Genomic DNA, 20,766 nt, shown 5'->3' with positions numbered 1-20,766 from the left:
TGCAGACAACATAATTAAGTAGAAAATACCAAAGAATCTACAATAAACCTCTTCTGTAGTACAGTTAAATTAATGTGTCATATTCTACATTCTATTTTAGATTCCGCCTCCCAGAATTCACATCCTGGTTGAATTCTATTTGTATACAGTAAAATTCACTCTGTTTTTATGCCTTTATTTTGTTCCTTTTTATATATAGGCTGGTTCCATATTTTTGCAATTGCGAATTGTGCTGCTATAAACATGCATGTGCAAGTATCTTTTTCCTATAATGGCTTCTTTTCCTCTGGGTAAATACCCAGGAGTGGGATTGCTGGATCAAATGGCAGATATACTTTTAGTTCTTTAAGGAATCTTCACACTGTTTTCCATAGTGGTTGTACTAGTTTACATTCCTACCAACAGTATAAAAGTGTTCCCTTTTCACCACATCCATGCCAACATTTATTATTTTTTGATTATGGCTATTCTTGCAGGAGTGAAGTATCATATGGTGGTTATGGTTTGCGTTTCCCTAATAATTAGTGATGTTGAGTATTTTTTCATACGTTCGTTGGCCATTTGTATATCTTCTTTCGAGAATTGTCTATTCATATCCTAGCCCACTTTTTGATGGGATTGTTTTTTTCTTGCTGATTTGTTTGAGTTCCTTGTAGATTCTGAGTATTAGTCCTTTTTTGGATGTATAGATTGTGAAGATTTTCTCCCATTCTGTGGGTTGTTTACTTTGCTGATTATTTTGCTGTGCAGAAGCTTTTTAGTTCAATTAAGTCCCATCTGTTTATCTTTGTTTTTGTTGTGTTTGCTTTTCGGTTCTTGGTCATGAAGTTTTTGCCTAAGCCAATGTCTACAAGGGTTTTTCGAATGTTATCTTTTAGAATTTTTATGGTTTCAGGTCTTAGATTTAAGTCTTTGATCCATCTTGAGTTGATTTTTGTATAAGGTGAGAGATAAGGATCCAGTTTCATTCTTCTTTTTTTTTTTTTTTTTTTTTTTGAGATGGAGTCGCGCTCTGTTGCCCAGGCTGGAGTGCAGTGGTGTGATCTTGGTTCACTGCAGCCTCCACCTCTCAGGTTCATGCCATTCTCCTGCCTCAGCCTCCCAAGTAGCTGGGACTACAGGCACCTGCCACCACGCCCGGATAATTTTTTTGTATTTTTAGTAGAGACGGGGTTTCACTGTGTTAGCCAGGATGGTCTCAATCTCCTGACCTCGTGATCCGCCCACCTTGGCCTCCCAAAGTAATGGGATTACAGGGGTGAGCCACCACACCCGGCCCCAGTTTCATTCTTCTACATATGGCTTGCCAATTATCCCAGCACCATTTGTTAAATAGGGTTTCCTTTCCCCACTTTATGTTTTTGTTTGTTTTGTCAAAGATATGTTGACTGTAAGTATTTGGCTTTATTTCTAGGTTTTCTATTCTGTTCCATTGGTCTATATGCCTGTTTTTATACCAGTACCATGCTGTTTTGGTGACTGTGGTCTTATAATATAGTTTGAAGTCAGATAATGTAATGCCTCCAGATTTGTTCTTTTTGCTTAGTCTTGCTTTGGCTATGTGGGCTCTTTTTTGGTTCCATATGAATTTTAGGATTTTTTTTTTTCTAGTTCTGTGTAGAATGATGGTGGTACCTTGATGGGAATTGCATCAAATTTGTAGATTGCTTTTGGCAGTATGGTCATTTTCACAATATTGATTATACCCATTCATGAGCACGGGATGTGTTTCCATTTGTTTGTGTTATCTGTGATTTCTTTCAGCAGTGTTTTGTAGTTTTCCTTATAGAGATCTTTTACCTCCTTGGTCAAGTACATTCCTAAGCATTTTATTTTTTTTGGCAGCTATTGTAAAAGGGGCTGAGTTCTTGATTTGATTCTCAGCTTGGTTGCTGTTGGCATATAGCAGGGCTACTGATTTGTGTACATTAATTTTGTGTCCTGAAACTGCTGAATTCAATTGCCAGTTCTAGGAGCTTTTGGGATGAATCTTTAGGGTTTTCCAGGTATACAATCATGTCATCAGCAGCAGCAACAGTGTGACTTCCTCTTTACCAATTTGGATGCCTTTTATTTCTTTCTCTTGTCTGATTGCTCTGGCTAGGGAAAAGTACGGATTTAACTCTCTTACCATCAGTACCTCCGATACACATTACTCACACATAAAAACTTTTTATTTGTTCCTCAAGATATATCACCTTTTAAATTCTTTTAAATTGCTACTTCTTTTTTAATTGCTAATTATGACTGTCTTAAATGTCTCAATACTTTAAAATACTTTAGGTGTTTTGTCAGTTTCATAATTTTCCTGCATATATGCTTTCATGATGCTACATGTATTCTCTGATACAGAGCTCCCACATACGCACCCCTGTTTCTATCTACCCTGTGCCTAAGCTCTGCATGATTATTCCAATCATCCTCACACCTATTAAGAACCTTTGTGGTATGAATATTCTTGGCATTTCTGATAGATTTAATTATCATTCCACTACAGGGTGACCTTTAATCCACCCTGTGTGTGCATGTTTCTGAAACTAAAGACAGGCCTATTTTAATGACTTTTATTCTCTTCCCCAGCTCTACTTCTGCAGGCCCCATCCCTTCCCAGAAAGAAGAGGAAATGACTGAGTCCCAGGTAAATGTTAAATAGTGTATTTGTTTCTTGCCTTACTCTCCAATGCAATTTAAGGGGATTGCAGTAATTCATACAGTAAATTATAAAGGTCTGTATACATAAAACATATTTTCAGGGGAAATAGAGTTGAACGATTAAAACTAGGGAAGAGTTAAAATGTGGGTATTTTATGAAATTCATTCAGAGAGATTAAAGCTGGGCTTCAAATTTAAATTTCCTTTTTACAGGTAAAGAAAACCAGAGCAAAAATTTGTTACATAATTTTCATTGTAACAATAAAAAATCAACATTTTCTAACAGAAATAAGCTTTTCATTGATACCTAGGTCAATGAAAACATTGTAGTGTTACTTCTTGTAGTTGATAAACCTAGCTCTTTTGATGTTCTCTTTTGATCAAGGATAAAACAAAGTATAACTATCAAAATAGCCCAGCATTAGAAACAATGCAAATGAAAATTAACAGGAAAAGGAATAAATTATAGTATTTCACACGGTGAAATACTACTTAACAATAAAAAAGAACAGATGACTGTTACACGCAACAACCAAGATGGATAGATTACACAAACATAGAATGAAAGAAGCCAGAAACAAAAAAGTATATATCATAGGGTTCCATTCATATAAAGTTGAAAATGGGCAAAACTAATGTATTGTGATAGAAGTCAGAATACTGGTTACCTCTGAGAGGGTATTTACTGTGAAACAGCATGAAGAAATCTGGAGGGGTGAAAATGTTCTGTATTTTGACTTACTGGTAGGTACCCATGTCTATAAATGTATACAGATTTATCAGATTTTATGCTTAAGACTAGTCCATTTTACCACATTACTCTATGCATGTCATACATAAATTTATTTATTTATTTACTTATTTATTTATTTTTTGAGATGGAGTCTTGCTCTGTTGCCCAAGCTGGAGTGCAATGGCACGATCTCAGCTCACTGCAACCTCTGCCTCCCGGGTTCAAGTGATTCTCTTGCCTCAGCCTCCATTGTAGCTGGGATTATAGGCACCCACCAGCACGCCTGGCTAATTTTTTTTTTTTTTTTTTTTTTTTTTTTAGTACAGATGGGATTTCACCATGTTGGCCAGGCTGGTCTCAAGCTCTTGACCTCAAGTGATCCACCTGCCTTGGCCTCCCACAATGCTGGGATTATAAGTGTGAGCCACTGCGCCTGGCCCGTAAATTTAAAGAGAGAAAACTAGACTATCTTAAGAAAGAGGTGGGATGTGTGTCTTTCAGATGACCCTATGTAATTATCTTTTTCAATGGGCATTTGCTGCTGATTGAGCCACACTGTAATCATTTCTGGTAAATTCTTAAAATTTTAACCACTAGAATGTAAGCAGAGAGTGTGTTTTACTTTGTTTACTGCTGTATCTCCAGCACCTAGAAGATCACTTAGTACACTTGATATTCTGTGAATACTTGTGGTTTTCTTTCAGATTTATCCTACACTCTCAGATACTGAACATATTTTACTTTTTACCCTCAGCTCAAAGCTTTGCTCTTCTGAGATATACCTTTCTTTGACCGTGGTTTTTTTTGTTTGTTTTTTGTGTTTTGGAGTCTCACTTTGTTGCCCAGGGTGGAGTGCAGTGATGCGATCTTGGCTCACTGCAACCTCTGCCTCCCAGGTTCAAGCAATTCTCCTGCCTCAGCCTCCCGAGTAGGTGGGATTACAGGCGTGCGCCACCATGCCGGGCTAATTTTGTGTTTTTAGTAGAGACAGGGTTTCACCATGTTGGCCAGGCTGGTCTCCAACTCCTGACCTCGGGTTATCTGCCCGCCTCACAAAGGCTGGGATTACAGGCGTGAGCCTCAGCGCCCGGCCGACCATGTATTTTTATCTGCCAGCTTCTATATATCTCTAGTTTCTTCCTCAGGCACACTCAGTTAATTTTCAAAATGAACACACCTGTGTAACACAGCGCACACACTCAGTGAAGAAATACAGAATTACCCTAGCACTCTAGGATACCTTTTCTGTACTTCCTAGTCATCACCCCCACCCCAGGAGTGTTCAACTTTTATCACCATAAATTGTTTCTTCCTGTCTTTTAACTTTATATAATCCGTGTATTCTGTGTCTGGCTTTTGTTTAATATTATGTTTGTGAGATTCATCCATGTTAAATTGGTGCATCTAGTTGTAGTTCAGTTAATCTCATTGCTGAATATTATTATATTCTCTGATCAACATTTCCATGGATCTTATAATCCATGTCCCTTCATTTCTTACCTGGAACTACTCTGGCAACTGCCTACTAATCTCCCTGTATCCACTCCTGACCATCTATAGTCCATTCTCCATAGAACAACCAAAGTGATAATTTAAACCTAAGGTTTTATTATGACTTCTCTGCTTAATACCATCTAGTGTCTTTCCTTTACATGTGGAATAGCGTCCCTTACAAAGCCCTCTTGGTATGCCTTCTGCCCATGTCTTCACCATTATCTTGTGCTACATTCTCCCTCATTCACTGTGTTTCACCCTCACTAACCTTTCCCCCCTTTGAGCAGACCAACTTTGTCTTGCCCCAAGAACTCTGAACATGCTTTTAAATGTTCCTACCCTAGATATTTATATGACTGGTTCTTTCTCATCATTCAGGTTTCTGCTGAAATGTCATCTTCCTCAAGGTTGTCTTTGGTTACTAAATTCAAAGTAGAGTTTCTGATTCATTCCATAACCCATTACCTTTATTGCATTTTCTTAACTTATCAATATCACATTTTATCTCACTTATTCACTTGCTTATGTTTTCATTTCCGTGTCCCCAAAGTAGAATCTAAGCTCCAATAGGCCCAGAGTGTTTCTAAACTCGCTCTGCTATCCCCTGTGAGTTCTGATTGATAAAATGAAAAAACTAATTTTAATGCAGTCTGATTCAAAACTTAGTTCAATCAGCAAATTGTTCTCTTGACAATTATTTAGTCATTCAGATTCTACTTTGTATCCCTGTTCTCTGTTAAAGTGGTGTTTGAGATAACAGGGAAGATCTTCATAGCTTGGGTATATGCTGGATGATTTAGCTAGCTCCTTTTTCAGGACATTCAGTGGCTGATGAATTTATGGTGTATTTCACAGCTCAGTGATGGTCCAAGGACCTCTCTTTATCAACTGGCCTCCTTTGGTTCTTGCTATCTCTGTAGATCTCTCTGAATCTGTCATTCTCTAGATGCTTCCTGGGTCCCCTAAACCCCACAGCATGCATGTAGGAGCATCTTGCCTTCTTTTTTTTTTTTTGAAACAGGGTCTTACTCTGTCACCCAGGCTGAAGTGGCACAATCTCAGCTCGCTGCAACCTCTGCCTGCTGGGCTCAAGCAATCCTCCCGCCTTCAGCTACCCAAGTAGCTGGGAGTACAGGCACGTGCCCCCATGCCTGGCTAATTTAAAAAAACAATTTGTAGAGACAAGGTCCCACTATGTTGCCCAGGCTGATCTCGAACTCCTGGGCTCAGGCAATCTTCCTGCCTCTCAGCCTCCCAAAGTGTTGGGATTACAGGCATGAGCCACTATGCCCAGCCTCACCTTGCCTTCTGAAATGACCCTACTTCATCCTACTCAGGGTCTGTGCTACATGGGAACTGAAAGCTACTTAGAAGTTATTCTCTCAGTTTGACATGACACTTTTCCCACTTAACTCACTGCCTCTCTTGCATTTCACACTCATGCCTTAGAGTGTGGGGAGTTCTAGGCACATATTACCTCCCTACCTTCAAGGCCTTTGTTTCCTCTATTCCAGGCCTGTAAGAGGAAGGAGAGGATTTTCCCCTTTCATCTTCTCTGTCTTTCCTTTTTCAATAAAGTTAAGTGGAGAAAATGTATGAGGCATAAGGAAACATAGATTAAAATGTACTTCAAAACTAGTATACTGGTTAAACGTGTTTGGAGCCAGTGAGTGCTGAGTAGAGGCCAAGGTAGTATAAAATAAGGCCATGGAAGGTCTCAAGATATTCTTGGTGATAAAGCGCATTGATAAAGAAGAAAATTAGCCCATAGAGGAAGAATATCACATTTATTTGTTCTTTTGTTGCCATATTAAGTCTTCATCTACAAATAAAAGGTTCACTTCTCCAGAAATGTAGGGCAGAGTACCTAAGAAAATGAAATTAGTTCAGCTGATATATACTTATCATTGTGTGCTCTGCATTCTGCTTAGTGCTTTATTGGAGCTCTTCATTTTTTCATGTGGATTTTAATTGTTTTTTGTTACTTCCTTTCAGTCTGAATAACTTCTTCAATGTTTCTTATGAGGCTAGTCTGCTAGCATTGAATTCTTTGTTTTTACTTATTTCACCTTATTTTTTTACCTGAAATTCACATACATATTTAAAATTAATCATTCTACAATTCAGTGGTCTTTAGTACATTCACAGTGTTGTATAGCCACCACCTCTATCTGGTTCTGTAACATTTTTATCACCTCAAAATAAAACCCCATACCCATTAAGCATCTGTTCCCCTATCCCTCTCTCACTCCTAGCCCCTGGCAAACACCATTCTGCATTCTGTCTCTGTGGATTTACCTATTCTGGCTATATTATCTATTCTGAATATTTCATATATATACAATAATAAAATATGTGACGTTTTGTGTCTGGCTTCTTTCACCTAACATAATCACCTTCATTTTTGAAAGATAAGTTTCCTAAATATAGGATTCTTTGTTGATAGTTTTTTTAATTTTTAGTTTTTGTGGATACATAGTAGGTGTATACATGTATGAGGTATATATTTATGAGGTACATGAGGTATTTTGATACAGGCATACAATGAGTAATAATCACATCAGGGTAAATAGGGTATCTATCCAAGCATTTATCCTTTGTGTTACAAACAATCCAATTTACTCTTTTGGTTATTTTTAAATGTACAAATAAATTATTGTTGACTATAGTTGTCCTGTTGCTCTATCAAATATTAGATCTTATTCATTCTAACTATATTTGTACCCATTAACCATCCCCATTTCCCCCACCCACTATCCTTCCTAGCTGCTGGTAACCATCATTCTGTGCTCTATTTCCATGAGTTCCGTTGTTTTAATTTTTAGCTCTCATAAATAAGTGAGAACATGTGAGCTTTGTCGTTCTGTGTCTGGCTTATTTCACTTAACGTAATGATCTCCAGTTGCATCCACGTTGTTGCAAATGACAGGCTCTTCTTTTTTATGGCTGAATAGTACTCCAAGGTGTGTATGTATCACATTTTCTTTATCCATGCATTTCCTGATGGGCACTTAGCTTGATTCCAAATCTTGGCTATTGTGAATAAACAAGGAAGCAATAAATAAGGGAGTACAGATATCTCTTTAATACACTGATTTCCTTTCTTTTGGGTATATACTTAGCAGTGGGATTGCTGGATTATATCATAGTTCTATTTTACTTTTTTGATGAACTTCCAAACTGTTTTCCATCTGGTTGTACTAATTTACATTCCCACCAACAGTGTATGAGGGTTCCCTTTTCTCCACATCCTGGCCAGTATTTGTTATTACCTGTCTTTTGGATGAAAGCCATTCTAAGGCTGGGCATGGTGACTCATGCCTGTAATCCCACCACTTTGGGAGGCCAAGGCGGGTGGATCATCTGAGGTCAGGAGTTCAAGACCAGCCTGGTCAACATGGTGAAACCCCGTCTCTACTAAGAATACGAAAATGAGCCAGGCATGGTGGTGCACACCTCAAATCCCAGCTACTCAGGAGGCTGAGGGAGGAGAATCGCTTGAACCCGGGAGGCGGAGGTTTCAGTGAGCCAAGATCGCACCACTGCACTCCAGCCTGGGCAACAAGAGCGAAACTCCATCACAAACAAACAAAAAAAACCATTTTAATTGGGGTGAGATTATATCTCACTGTAGTTTTGATTTGCATTTATCTGATGATCAGTGATGTTGAACACCTTTTCATATACCTCTTTGCCATTTGTATGTCCTTTGAGAAATGTCTTCAGATCTTTTCCCCCTTTTTAAATCAAGTTATTAGACTTTCTTCATATACAGTTATTTGAGCTCCTTATATATTCTAGTTATTAATCCCCTGTCTGATGGATAGTTTACATATATTTTCTCCCATTTTGTGGGTTGCCTCTTCACTTTGTTGATTGTTTCCCTTGCTGTACAGAAGCTTTTTAACTTGATATGATCCCATTTGTCCATTTTTGCTTTGGCTACCTGTGCTTATGGGATATTACTCAAGGAACCTTTGCCCAGTCCATTATCCTAGAGAATTTCCTCTGTTTTCTTTTAGTCGTTTCATAGTTTGAGGTCTTAGATTTAAGTCTTTAATCCATTTTGATTTGATTTTTGTGTATGGCAAGAGATAGGGGTCTGGTTTCATTCTTCTGCATATGGATATCCAGTTATTGAAGACACTGTTCTTTCCCCAATATATTTCTCGGCACCGCTGTTGAAAATGAGTTCGCTGGAGATGTATGGATTTGTTTCTGGGTTCTCTATTCTGTTCCATTGGTCTTTGTGTCTGCTTGTTGTTATTCTTTGTTGTCGCTGTTTGTGACAGGATCTTGCTCTCTTGCTCAGGCTGGAGTGCAGAGGTGTGAACATGGCTTGCTGTAGCCTTGACCTCCTGGGCTTAGGTAATCCTCTTGCCTCAGCTTCCCGAGTACCACAGGTGCACACCACCATGCCTAATTTTTTATTTTTTTGTAGAGACAAGGTCTCACTATGTTGCCCAGGGCTCAAACTCCCAGGCTCAAGCAGTTCTCCCACCTCAGCCTCCCAAAGTGCTGGGATTACAGGCACAAGCCACCCTTCCTGGCCTATGTGTCTACTTTTATGTCAGTACCATGCTATTTTGGTTACTGTAGTTTTATAGTATAATTTGAAGTCAGGCTCCTCCAGTTTTTTCTGTTTGCTCAGGATGGCTTTGCCTATTCTGGGTCTTTTGTGGTTGCATATAAATTTTAGCATTTTTTCCTATTTCTGTGAAGAATGTCATTGGTATTTTGATAACAATTGCATTGAATCTGTAGATTGCTTTAGGTAGTATGAACATTTTAACGATATTGATTCTTCCAACCCATGAGCATGGACTATCTTTCCATTTTTTTTGTGTCCTCTTCAATTTTTTTCATCAGTGCTTTATAATTTTCATTGTAGAGATCTTTCAATTCTTTGGTTAACTCCTAAGGATTTTACTTTTAGCTACTGAAAATATTAATTTCTTGATTTCTTTTGTCAGATTATTTGCTGTTGGCATATAGAAATGCTATTGATTTTTCTATGTTGATTTTGTATCCCGCAACTTTACTGAATTTGTTTATCAGTTCTGGTACTTTTTTTGCTGGGGTCTTCAGGTTTTTTCAAACAGAAGATCATATCACATGCAAACAAGGATAATTTGACTTCTTCTTTTTTAATTTGGATGCCCTTTACTTCTTTCTCTTATCTGATTTCTCTTGCTAGGATTTCCAGTACTATGTTGAATAACAGTGGTGAAAGTGGGCACCCTTGTCATATTCCAGATCTTAAAGGAAAGGCTTTCTGTTTTTCCCCATTCGGTATGATACTAGCTGTGAGTCTGTCATATATGGCTTTTATTGTATTGAGGTATGTTCCTTCTGTACTCAGTTTTTGAGGGTTTTTATCATGGAAGGGATGTTGAATTTTATCAAATGCTTTTTCAGCACCAGTTGAAATGATCATATGGTTTTTGTCCTTCATTCTCTTGATCTGATATATCACATTGATTGATTTGCGCATGTTTAACCGTCCTTGCATTTCTAAGATAAATCCCACTTGGTCATGATGTATTGTCTTTTTAATGTGTTGCTGAAATCAGTTTGCTAGTATTTTGTTGAGGATTTTTGCATCAATGTTCAGCAAGGATATTGGCCTGTAGCTTTCCTTTTTTTTTTTTTTTTGATGTGTCTTGGTCTGGTTTTCGTATCAGGGTAATATTGCCCTCCTGGAATGAGTTTGGAAGTATTCCCTCTTCCTCTATTATTTGGAATAGTTTAATTAGGATTGGTATTAGTTCTTCTTTAATTGTTCAGTAAAATTCAGCAGTGAAGCCATTGGGTTCTGAGCTTTTCTTTGCTCGGAGACTTTTTATTACAGCTTCAATCTCATTACCTGCTATTAGTCTGTTCAGGTTTTGGATTTCTTCATGGTTCAATCTTGGTAGGTTGTATTTTCTAGGAATTTATCTATTTCTTCTAGGTTTTCTAATTTATTGGCATATAGTTGCTCACAGTAGCTGCTAATGATCCTTTGAATTTCTCCAGTATTGGTTATAATGTCTCTTTTTTCATCTCTGATTTTACTTATTTGGGTCTTCTCTTTTTTTCTTAGTCTAGCTAAAAGTTTGCTGATTTCATTTTTTTTAAAAACTGATTTTTTTATTTTGTTAATCTTTTGTATCATTTTCTTCATTTCATTTATTTCTGCTCTGATCTTTATTATTTATTTTCTTCTAATAATTTTGAGTTTGGTTTGCTCTTTTCTAGTTCTTTTAAGATGCATCATTAAATTGTTTATTTGAAGTTTTTCTTCTTGTTTGATGTAGGTGCTTATAGCTATAAACTTTCCTTTTAGTACTGCTTTTGCCATATCCCATGGGCTTTGATGTGTTGTGTTTCCATTATCATTTATTTCAAGAAACTTTTAAATTTTCTTCTTAATTTCTTCATTGACCTAGTGATCATTCAGGAGCATGTTGTTTTATTTCTGTGTGTTTGTATAGTTTCCAAAATTCCTCCTTATTGATTTCTAGTTTTATTCCATTGTGGTTAGAGAAGATATCTTATATAATTTTAATTTTTTGAATGTTTTAAGACTGGTTTATGGCCTAACATGGTCTATGCTTGAGAGTGATCTATGTGCTGAGGAAAAGAATGCGCATTCTGCAGCCATTGGATGAAATGGTCTGTATATATCTATTATGTCCATTTGATCTGTAGTGCAGATTAAGTCTGATAGTTCTTTGTTGATTTCTATCTGGATAATCTGTCCAGTGCTGAAAGTAGAATGTTGAAATCTCCAGCAATTATTCTATTGGGTCTATCTCTCTCTTTTACTGTAATAATATTTGCTTTATGTATCTGGGTGCTCCAACGTTGGGTGCATACATGTTGACAATTATTATATCCTCTTGCTGAATTGACCCCTTTATCATCATGTAATGACCTTGTTTGTCTCTTTTTATAGTTTTTGTCTTGAAGTCTATTTTGTCTATAGCTAGTCCAGCTCTTTTTTGGTTTCCATTTGCATGAATATATTTTTCCATCTATTTTCAGTCTATGTGTGTCTTTATAGATGAAGTGTGTTTCTTGTAGGCAATGGATTTTTGGGTCTTGTTTTTTTTTGTTTGTTTGTTTGCTTGTTTTTATAATATATTCAGCCACTCTGTCTTTTGATTGGAGAGCTTTACATTCAAATGTTAGTCCATTTACATTCAATGTTATTATTGATAAGTAAGGACTTAGTCCTGCTATTTTGTTATTTCCAGGTTGTTTTGTGGTTTTCTTTTCCTCCTTTCCTGCCTTCCTGTCTTCCTTTTTGGGAAGGTGGTTGTCTCTAGTGGTATGTTTTAATTTCTTGCATTTTACTTTTTATGTATCTGTTGTATGTTTTTTGATTTGAGGTTGCCATGAGGCTTGCAAATAATATAACATATTACTTTAAACTGATGACAAATTAACACTGATTGCATAAACAAACAGGCCAAGAGAAAGTTAGTACTCTACACTTTAACTTTGTGCCCCTGCTTTTTTAACTTTTTGCTGTTTTTACTTTTTAATTAATTAATTTATTTATTTTTGAGATGGAGTCTCGCTGTCACCAGGCTGGAGCGTAGTGGCGTGATCTCAGCTCACTGCAACCTCCGCCTCCCAGGTTCAAGCGATTCTCCTGCCTCAGCTTCCCAAGTGTCACACGCGCACGTGTGAAGAGACCACCAAACAGGCTTTGTGGGAGCAGCAAGGCTGTTTATTTCACCTGGGTGCAGGCGGGCTGAGTCCAAAAAGAGTCAGCAAAGGATGGTGGGATTATCATTAGTTCTTGTAAGTTTTGGGATAGGTGGTGGAGTTAGGAGCAATGTTTTGCGGGCAGGGGGTGGATTTCACAAAGTACATTCTCAAGGGTGGGGAGAATTACAAAGAACCTTCTTAAGAGTAGGGGAGATTACAAAGTACATTGATCAGTTAGGGTGGGGCAGAAACAAATCACAATGGTGGAATGTCATCAGTTAAGGCTATTTTCACTTCTTTTGTGGATCTTCAATTGCTTTAGGCCATCTGGATGTATACATGCAGGTCACAGGGGATATGATGGCTTAACTTGGGCTCAGAGGCCTGACACCGAGTAGCTGGGACTACAGGCTTGCGCCACTCCACGCCCAGCTAATTTTTTTGTATTTTTAGTAGAGACAGGGTTTCACCATGTTGGCCATGATGGTCTGGATCTCCTGACCTTGTGATCTGCCCGCCTCGGCCTCCCAAGGGGTTGGGATTACAGGCGTGAGCCACTGTGCCCAACCTGCTGTTTTTATTTATATTTTATTGTACTGTGTCTTGAAACATTGTTTTGGTTATTGATGTATTTATATTGATTCATCTTCTCATCTTTCCTTTTTTTTTTTTTTTTTTTTTGAGACAGAGTCTCGCTCTGTCACCAGGCTGGAGTGCAGTGGCACAATCTCGGCTCACTGCAACCTCTGCCTCCCGGGTTCAAGCGATTCTCCTGCCTCAGCCTCCTGAGTAGCTGAGACTACAGGCATGTGCCACCATGCCTAGCTAATTTTTGTATTTTTAGTAGAGATGGCGTTTCACAGTGTTGGCCAGAATGGTCTCATCTGTTGACCTCGTGATCTGCCCACCTCAGCCTCCCAGAGTGGTAGGATTACAGGTGTGAGCCACTGCACCCAGCCCTTCTTCTCATCTTTCTATTCAAGATATGAGTAGTTTACACACCACAATTACAATGTTATAACATTCTGCATTTTCTGTGTACTTTCTATTACCAGTGAATTTTGTACTTTCCACATGATTTCTTATTGTTCATTAACGTCCTTTTTTCAGGTTGAAGGACTCTCTCTAGCATATTTTTGTAGGATAGGTCTGGTGTTGATGAAATCTCTCAGCTGTTGTTTGTCTAGGAAAGCCTTTATTTCTCCTTCATGTTTGAAGGTTATTTTCACCAGATATACTATTCTAGCATAAAAGTTTTTTTCCTTCAGCACTGTAAATATGTCGTGCCACTCTTTCCTGGCATGTAAAATTTCCACTGAAAAGTCTGCTGCCAGACATATTGGAGCTTCCATTGGTATGTTGTTTCTTTTCTCTTGCTGTGTTTAAATGGATCCTTTCTTTATCATTGACCTTTAGGAGTTTGATTATTAAGTGTCTTGAAGTAGTCTTATTTGGTTTAAATCTACTTGGTGTTCTATAACCTTCTTGTACTTGAATATCAATATCTTTCTCTAGGTTTGGGAAGTTCTCTATTGTTATCCCATCGAATAAACTTTCTACCCCCGTCTCTCTACCTCCTCTTTAAGGCCAATAAGTGTTAGATTTGCCCATTTGAAGCTATTTTCTAGATCTTACAGGCATGCTTCATTCTTTCTTACTCATTTTTCTTTTGTCTCCTCTTACTGTGTGTTTTCAAATAGCCTATCTTCAGGCTCACTAATTCTTTCCTCTGCTTGATCAATTCTGTTGTTCAGTGACTGAACAGACTAGGGGTGGTGGCTCATGCCTACAATCCTAGCATTTTGGGAGGCCAAAGCATGAGGATCACTTGAGCCCAGGAGTTTGAGACCAGCTTGGGCAACATAGTGAGACTACCATCTCTACAAAAACATTAAAAACTTAGGTATGGTGGCATGCACCTGTGGTCCCTGCTCTTTGGGAGGCTGAGGTAGGAGGATCACTTGAGCCTGGCAGGTCGAGGCTGCAGTGAGCCATGATCACACCACTGCATTCCAGCCTGGATTACAGAGACTCTGTCTCAAAAAAAAAAAAAAAAAAAAAAAGACTGATGCATTCTTTAGTTTGTCCATTGCATTTTTCAGCTCCAGAATTTCGGCTCTATTCTTTTGAATTATTTCAGTCTCTTTGTTAAATTTATCTGATAGCATTCTAAATTCTTTCTCTGTGTTATCTTGAATTTCATTGAGTTTCCTGAAAACAGCTATTCTGAATTCTCTATCTGAAAGGTCACAGATTTCTGTGTCTCCAGGATTGGTCCCTGGTACTGAGTTCAATTTGGTGAAGTCATGTTTTCCTAGATGGTCTTAATGCCTGTGAATGTTTGTTGATGTCTAGGCAGTGAAGAGTTAGGTATTTATTGCAGTCTTAGCAGTCTGAGCTTGTTTAAACCTGCCCTTTTTGGCAAGACTTTCCAGGTATTTGAAGGGACTTGGGTGTTGTTATCTAAGTTTTTGGTCACTGCAACCATATCTGCATCAGGGGGCATGCCAAGCCCAGTTAACACTGTGGCTCTTACAGAATCATAGAGGTACCACCTTGATGGTCCTAGATAAGATCCAGAAGAATTCTCTGGATTACCAGGTAGAGACTCTTGTTGTCTTACTTTCTCCCAGAGTCTTTCTGTGCTGAGTTGCCTGGAGCTAGGGGAGGGGTGACACAAGCACCCCTGTGGCTACCACCACTGTGACTGCGCTGGGTCAGACGAAGCCAGCACAGCACTGAGTCTAACCCAAGGCCCACAGTAACCACTGCCTGGCTATCACCTGTGTTCACTGAAGGCCCTATCACTCTACAGTCAGCAGGTGGCAAAGCCAGCCAGTCTTGTTTCCTTCCCTTTAGAGTAGCAAGTTCCCCCCAGCCACGGGCAGGTCCAGAGATGCCATCCAGGAACCAGGGCCTAGAGTCAGAAACCTTAGGAATGTACTTGGTATTCTACGGTGGCTGGACTGGCACCCAAGCCACATGGCAAAGTCCTTCCCACTCTTCCCTCCCCTTTCCACAGGCAGAGGAGTTTCTCCCTGTGGCTACCACTGACCCAGGCCCATGGCAAGTATGGCCTGGCTACCGCCAGTGTTGTTCATTCCAGGCCCAAGGGCTCTTCAGTCAGCTTGTGGTGAATATTGCCAGGCCTGGGATTCTCCCTTCAGGCAGCAAGCTCCCCTTCGGCCCAGGGCAGGTCCAGAAATACCATGCAAGAGGCAAGGCCTGGAATTGGGGACCCCAAGAACCCCCTTGGTGCTGTACCCCACTGTGGCCAAGTTGGTACCTAAGCTGCAAGACAAAGTTCCCTGTACTTTGCCCTCTCCTTTTCTCAAGCAGGAGTCTCTCCCTGTAGCCACCACACGGGAAATGTGCTGGGTCACACCTGAAGCCAGCATGTCTCTGAGTCTCACCCAAGGCCCATGGTGAGTACTACCTGGCTACCACTGCTGACTGTTCAGGGCTCAAGGGCTCTTTAGTCAGTAGGTGATAAATGCTGCGAAGACTGAGTTCTTCCTCTCAAGGCAACGGGTTCCCTTCTGGTCCAGGGTGTGTGTAGAAGTTGCATCCAGGAGCTAGCGCATGGAATGGGGGCCTCTGCCGGGTACCCTATCATACTGTGGCTGAGCTGGTATCCAAGGTGCAAGACAAAGTCCTCTTTACTCTTCCTTCTCCTCTTCTCAAATGGAAGGAAGGGGTCTCTCCTGGAGCTGCAAGCTGCACTACCTCGGGTTAGGGAAAGGGTGGCACAAACACTCCCTTGGCTACCCTGGCTGGTGTCTCACTGGGTCCCATGACCCCCTAGTCCACTGGCTCCAAGCCCAGCACAGCACCAGGACTTGCCCAGGAATTGCAATTCCTGTGGCCTAGACTGCCTTTCAAGTTCACTTAGGATCCTAGAGCCCTTTAGCCCATGGTGGTGAGGCTTGCCAGAATTCAGGTTCCTACTGCTACAATGGACAATTCCCCTAGACTGGCTGGGGCTGGTCCAAATACTTCTGGTTTGGGCACCAACTGGGTTCTCCCTGGTGTTGCCTTCTGCTGTGACAGGGCACCACTGAGTTCCAATGAAAAGTCCTGCAATCACTCTGGTCTCCCTCCTGCGGGTGCACAGATTCTTTCTCAGAACCATATGGCCACTGCCGGAGGATAGGGGAGGGATGGCGTCAGCAATTCACGATCAGCAATTCACGACTGTCTTTCCTACCCTCCTCAGTGCCTCTTTCAGTGATGTGAAGTTAAAACCAGATACTGTGACTGCTGACCTGATTTTTGGTTATGATGAAGGTGCTTTTTTGTGTGGATAGTTGTTCAATTTGGTGTTCCTGTGGGGAGTATGATCGGTGGAGGCTTCTATTGGGCCCTCTTTCCCTACTTCCTCTCTGATAGTTTTTTTTTTCTTTCAGAACTTTGAATATGTTGTCCCATTGCTATTTGTCCTCCATTGTGTTTGATGAGAAGTCAGCTATTAGTTTTATTGTGGTTGGTGAAGATAATGAATTATTTTCCCTTGCTGTTTTCAAGATTTTCTCTTTATATTTATTTTCAACATTTTGACTATGATGTGTTTAGGTGTGTACCTTGTTGCGTTTATCCTACTTGGAATTCATTGAGCTTGAATATGTACATTAATGTTTTTCATCAAATGTGGGAAGTTTTCAGCCATTATTTCTTTGATTTTTTCTGTCCTTTTCTCTCTCCTCTCTAACTTATACTTAAATTATGCATATGTTGATGCACTTATTGCTCTAGCTCACATTTCTGAGTCTATATTCTTTTTTTTTTTTTTTGAGATAGGGTCTCACTCTGTCACCCAGGCTGGAGTGCAGTGGCACAATTATAGCTCACTGTAACCTTGAACTCTTGGGCTAAATCAATCCTCCCACCAATGTCTCCTGAGTGGCTAGGACTATAGGCATGTGCCACCACACCTAGCTGATTTCTTAAATTTTTTGGTAGAGATAGGGCATCTTGCCCAAGCTGATCTTGAACTCCTAGCCTCAAGTGATCCTCCCACCTTGGCCTCCCAAAGCACTGGGATTACAGGCATGAGCCACTGTGTCCAGCCTGTATTCATTTTTCTACATCCTTTTTTCTGTCTCTTCTTCAAATTGCATCATTTTTAGTGATCTGTCTTCAAGTTTACTAATACTTTTTTCTGCCAACTCAGACCATCCTGAAGCTGTGAGAAAGTCTCAGCCAGGCCAAAGGGGAGTTGCTGACCAAAGCTTTCCCACTAGAGGAAAACCATATCAAGTGTAATAGTCCAGACTTTAATAGCCTCACTATGCTGAGCCTGTGGCTGGAAGCAGTGTTGGGGTGTCATGACCTCAGCATGAAAGTGGAGCAGCTGGAGGCTGTTTGCCAACTATGCTTCTCACAGTGGATTCCCTTAAAGAGGATTCGAGCACCATCCCTTCATAGCTGCCAAAGGATGGCCAGATCTGGCATGAACATATTAATCTGTTAGTATTACACTTGACTGCCTGTGATAGAAAGCCCAGATAACCTTTGCTTAAACAAGACATAAGTTTATTTGTCTCTCATATTGAAGTTCAAGGCTGGTCCTGTAGCTCCAAAGGGCAGAGAACGAAACTCTTTCTCCTTCATTGCTCTGCCATTCTTGGTTGTTGGCTTCTGCCTCATTATCTCAAATGGCTCTATTTGCTCTCGACTCTGGTAAGTCGCATTGACTTACCAGTCTACAGGAAGGTAGAAGCTTAGGAGAAATGGTATACCTCGTGCCTTTATGTTCACTTATCAGCAGTTGCATGCAGTCCTTTCATCTCATTGTCCAGAACATTATCATATAAACATATTAATACTTATTTCAGCAGACCATGTGCCTGGCCAGAAATTGGGAAGACAGAATAAATATTGGAATAGAAGAATAACAGTGGGTGCTATAGTATTGCACTGTTGGGATTTTCTTCTTTTTTTTAAGATCAGTCTTAGGCTTATGTTTCCCTTTAACCTATTCATTTCATTATGAATTTAAAAATTTCAGGCTGGGTGTGGTGGCTCACACCTGTAATCCCAGCACTTTGGGAGGCCGAGGCAGGCAGATCATTTGAGGTTAGGAGTTAGAGACCAGCTTGGCCAACATGGGAACACTGTCTCTACTGAAAATACAAAAATTAGCTGGGTGTGGTGGCGCACGCCTGTAGTTCCAGCTATTTGGGAGACTGAGGCAGGAGAATCACTTGAATCCAGGAGACGGAGGTTGTAGAGAGCCAACATCACGCCACACTGCACTCCAGCCTGGGCAACAGGGCGAGACTCTATCTCAAAAAAAAAAAAAAAAAAAAATTCAACCACAGATATATACTACTTTAAATATCAATTAGTTTTAATGTTTTTTCCTAATTTGGGATGTTTATTTTTCTTCCTTAAACTTACTAAACATTTGCCTAATTCATTATTCTTAAACTATCAGCTTTTTTTTTTTTTTTTTTAAGAGACAGGGTCTTGTTCTATTGCCCAGGCTGCTGGAATGCAGTGGTGAGATCATGGCTCACTGCAGTCAAACTCCCAGGCTTAAGCAGTCTTCCCACCTCAGCCTCCCAAGTAGCTGGGACTATAGCCACGCACCACCATACACGGCATTCATTCATTCATTCATTCATTCATTCATTTATTGTAGAGATGAGGTTTTGCTATGTTGCCCAGACTGGCCTTGAACTAGCCTCAAGCAGTTCTCCCACCTCGGCTTCCCAAAGTGGTAGAATTACAGGCGTGAGCCACCGCGCCTAGCTCCAGCTTTTAAATATGGAGATTTATGTATATGTAAGTTCTAAATTTTTCACTTTAAATTGTTTCTGTTTTTGCATTTACTAAATTCTTTTTCCCAAGTATTTTCTTCAAATGTATTTTAATGATTTCTTTTGGGATTCTCTCACTCTTGAGCTAGGGGCAATTAGGATTTTCTTATAAAATCTTTGGTGCTGATTTTTAAAATTTATTTACTAGTTTAATGATCTGACCTCCTGAAGAAAATACAACTTCCTGAGGAAAAAGTCTGCAGCTGAGGTAGTCCCAGCAAGAGTGTGTTTCTTATGTGCTCATGTTCTTCCCTGTAATTGGTGAAACTATTATACCAGGGCCAGATTTCCACATCATGCTTTCTCCTCAGTCCCACTTCCTCACCAAATGCTTTATCCAGGCTTATTTGGATCTTCCTCCCAGATGAGGGGAATATTAAAAACCCCTGGATTTCAGGGTTTTTTTCCTCTGACACTTTGCCTTTTGCTTCTTGAACATGTTTATTGCAAACATCATGATTTTCAGCAGGAAGGGCTTTCAGGAGCTGATCTCCCATCAGTACCACAGCTTTCTCTGAGCCCTTAGTGTTAATGGATGTTCATGCTCATAAGTTCCTTTTAGGACCTAGAAACAAATTCTTAGATACATTGTGAACGAGCTATTGGAGACTTTCTTTTTTCTCACCTAGTCTCTGGTAGAAATTCCTGAAACAGTAGGAAATATGGATTGCTCCCTTTTTTCCAGGCTGAGTGCTATTTAAGATTTTTTCTTATGTTCATATACGTTTGGGCATTTCTGTTTTGAACTAGGAAGAGTGCATTAGATTTCTATATTCAAATCACATTGCCTTTAAGAAGTTCACCAGTTTTTTTGAAATTCATTCAATAGCTTTTTTTTTTTTTTTTTTGAGACAGGGCCTTGCTCTGCCACCCAGGCTGGAGTGTAGTGGTGCAATCACGACTCACTGCAACCTTCACCTCCCGGGCTCAAGCAATCCTCCTACCTCAGCCTCCTGAGTAGCTGGGACTACAGATGCACACCACCACACCTGGCTAATTTTTGTATTTTTTGTACAGACAGGGTTTCGCCACATTGCCCAGGCCCGTCTCAAACTCCTGGGCTCAAGGGATTTTTCACGTCTCAGTCTCCTAAAGTGCTGGGATTACAGGCATGAGCCATGTAATACCCAGCCATTCTACAGCTTTTTAAATACACAGTTTCAGTTATAATTCTATTTCTGACCATTAAAAAACAAATTGTCATCAGGGCATGTGTTTTTTCATGGTTGTCTCTGAGATTCTATCTGTGGCCCTTTTTCCAGTACATGTAAACTATTTGAACAATCAGATCCCATTTTCATGGCTGCAGACACATACTACAGGCTGATGACCCATAAATCTTCATTTCCAATGTGGATTTCTCCT

The 20,766-nt window shown here is 39.8% G+C and overlaps 1 protein-coding gene across 6 annotated transcripts in view; it reads left to right on the top strand.

Moving 5' to 3' along the window:
• LOC100988175 (zinc finger protein 569) overlaps positions 1 to 20,766 on the top strand; it is a 60,037-nt gene that overhangs the window by 23,624 nt on the left and 15,647 nt on the right. For all 6 annotated transcript variants that reach the window (XM_063600220.1, XM_063600219.1, XM_055103117.3 and 3 more), the window contains one exon: positions 2,581 to 2,638. In XM_063600220.1, coding sequence (XP_063456290.1) covers positions 2,581 to 2,638 — 58 coding nt within the window. The remainder of the gene's footprint in view (positions 1 to 2,580; positions 2,639 to 20,766) is intronic.

The sequence above is a fragment of the Pan paniscus genome, chromosome 20, assembly GCF_029289425.2.
Source record: "Pan paniscus chromosome 20, NHGRI_mPanPan1-v2.0_pri, whole genome shotgun sequence".
Lineage (NCBI taxonomy): Eukaryota > Metazoa > Chordata > Mammalia > Primates > Hominidae > Pan > Pan paniscus.
Note: the sequence above shows the minus strand (reverse complement) of the source record. Positions and strands in the feature narration are given on the sequence as shown.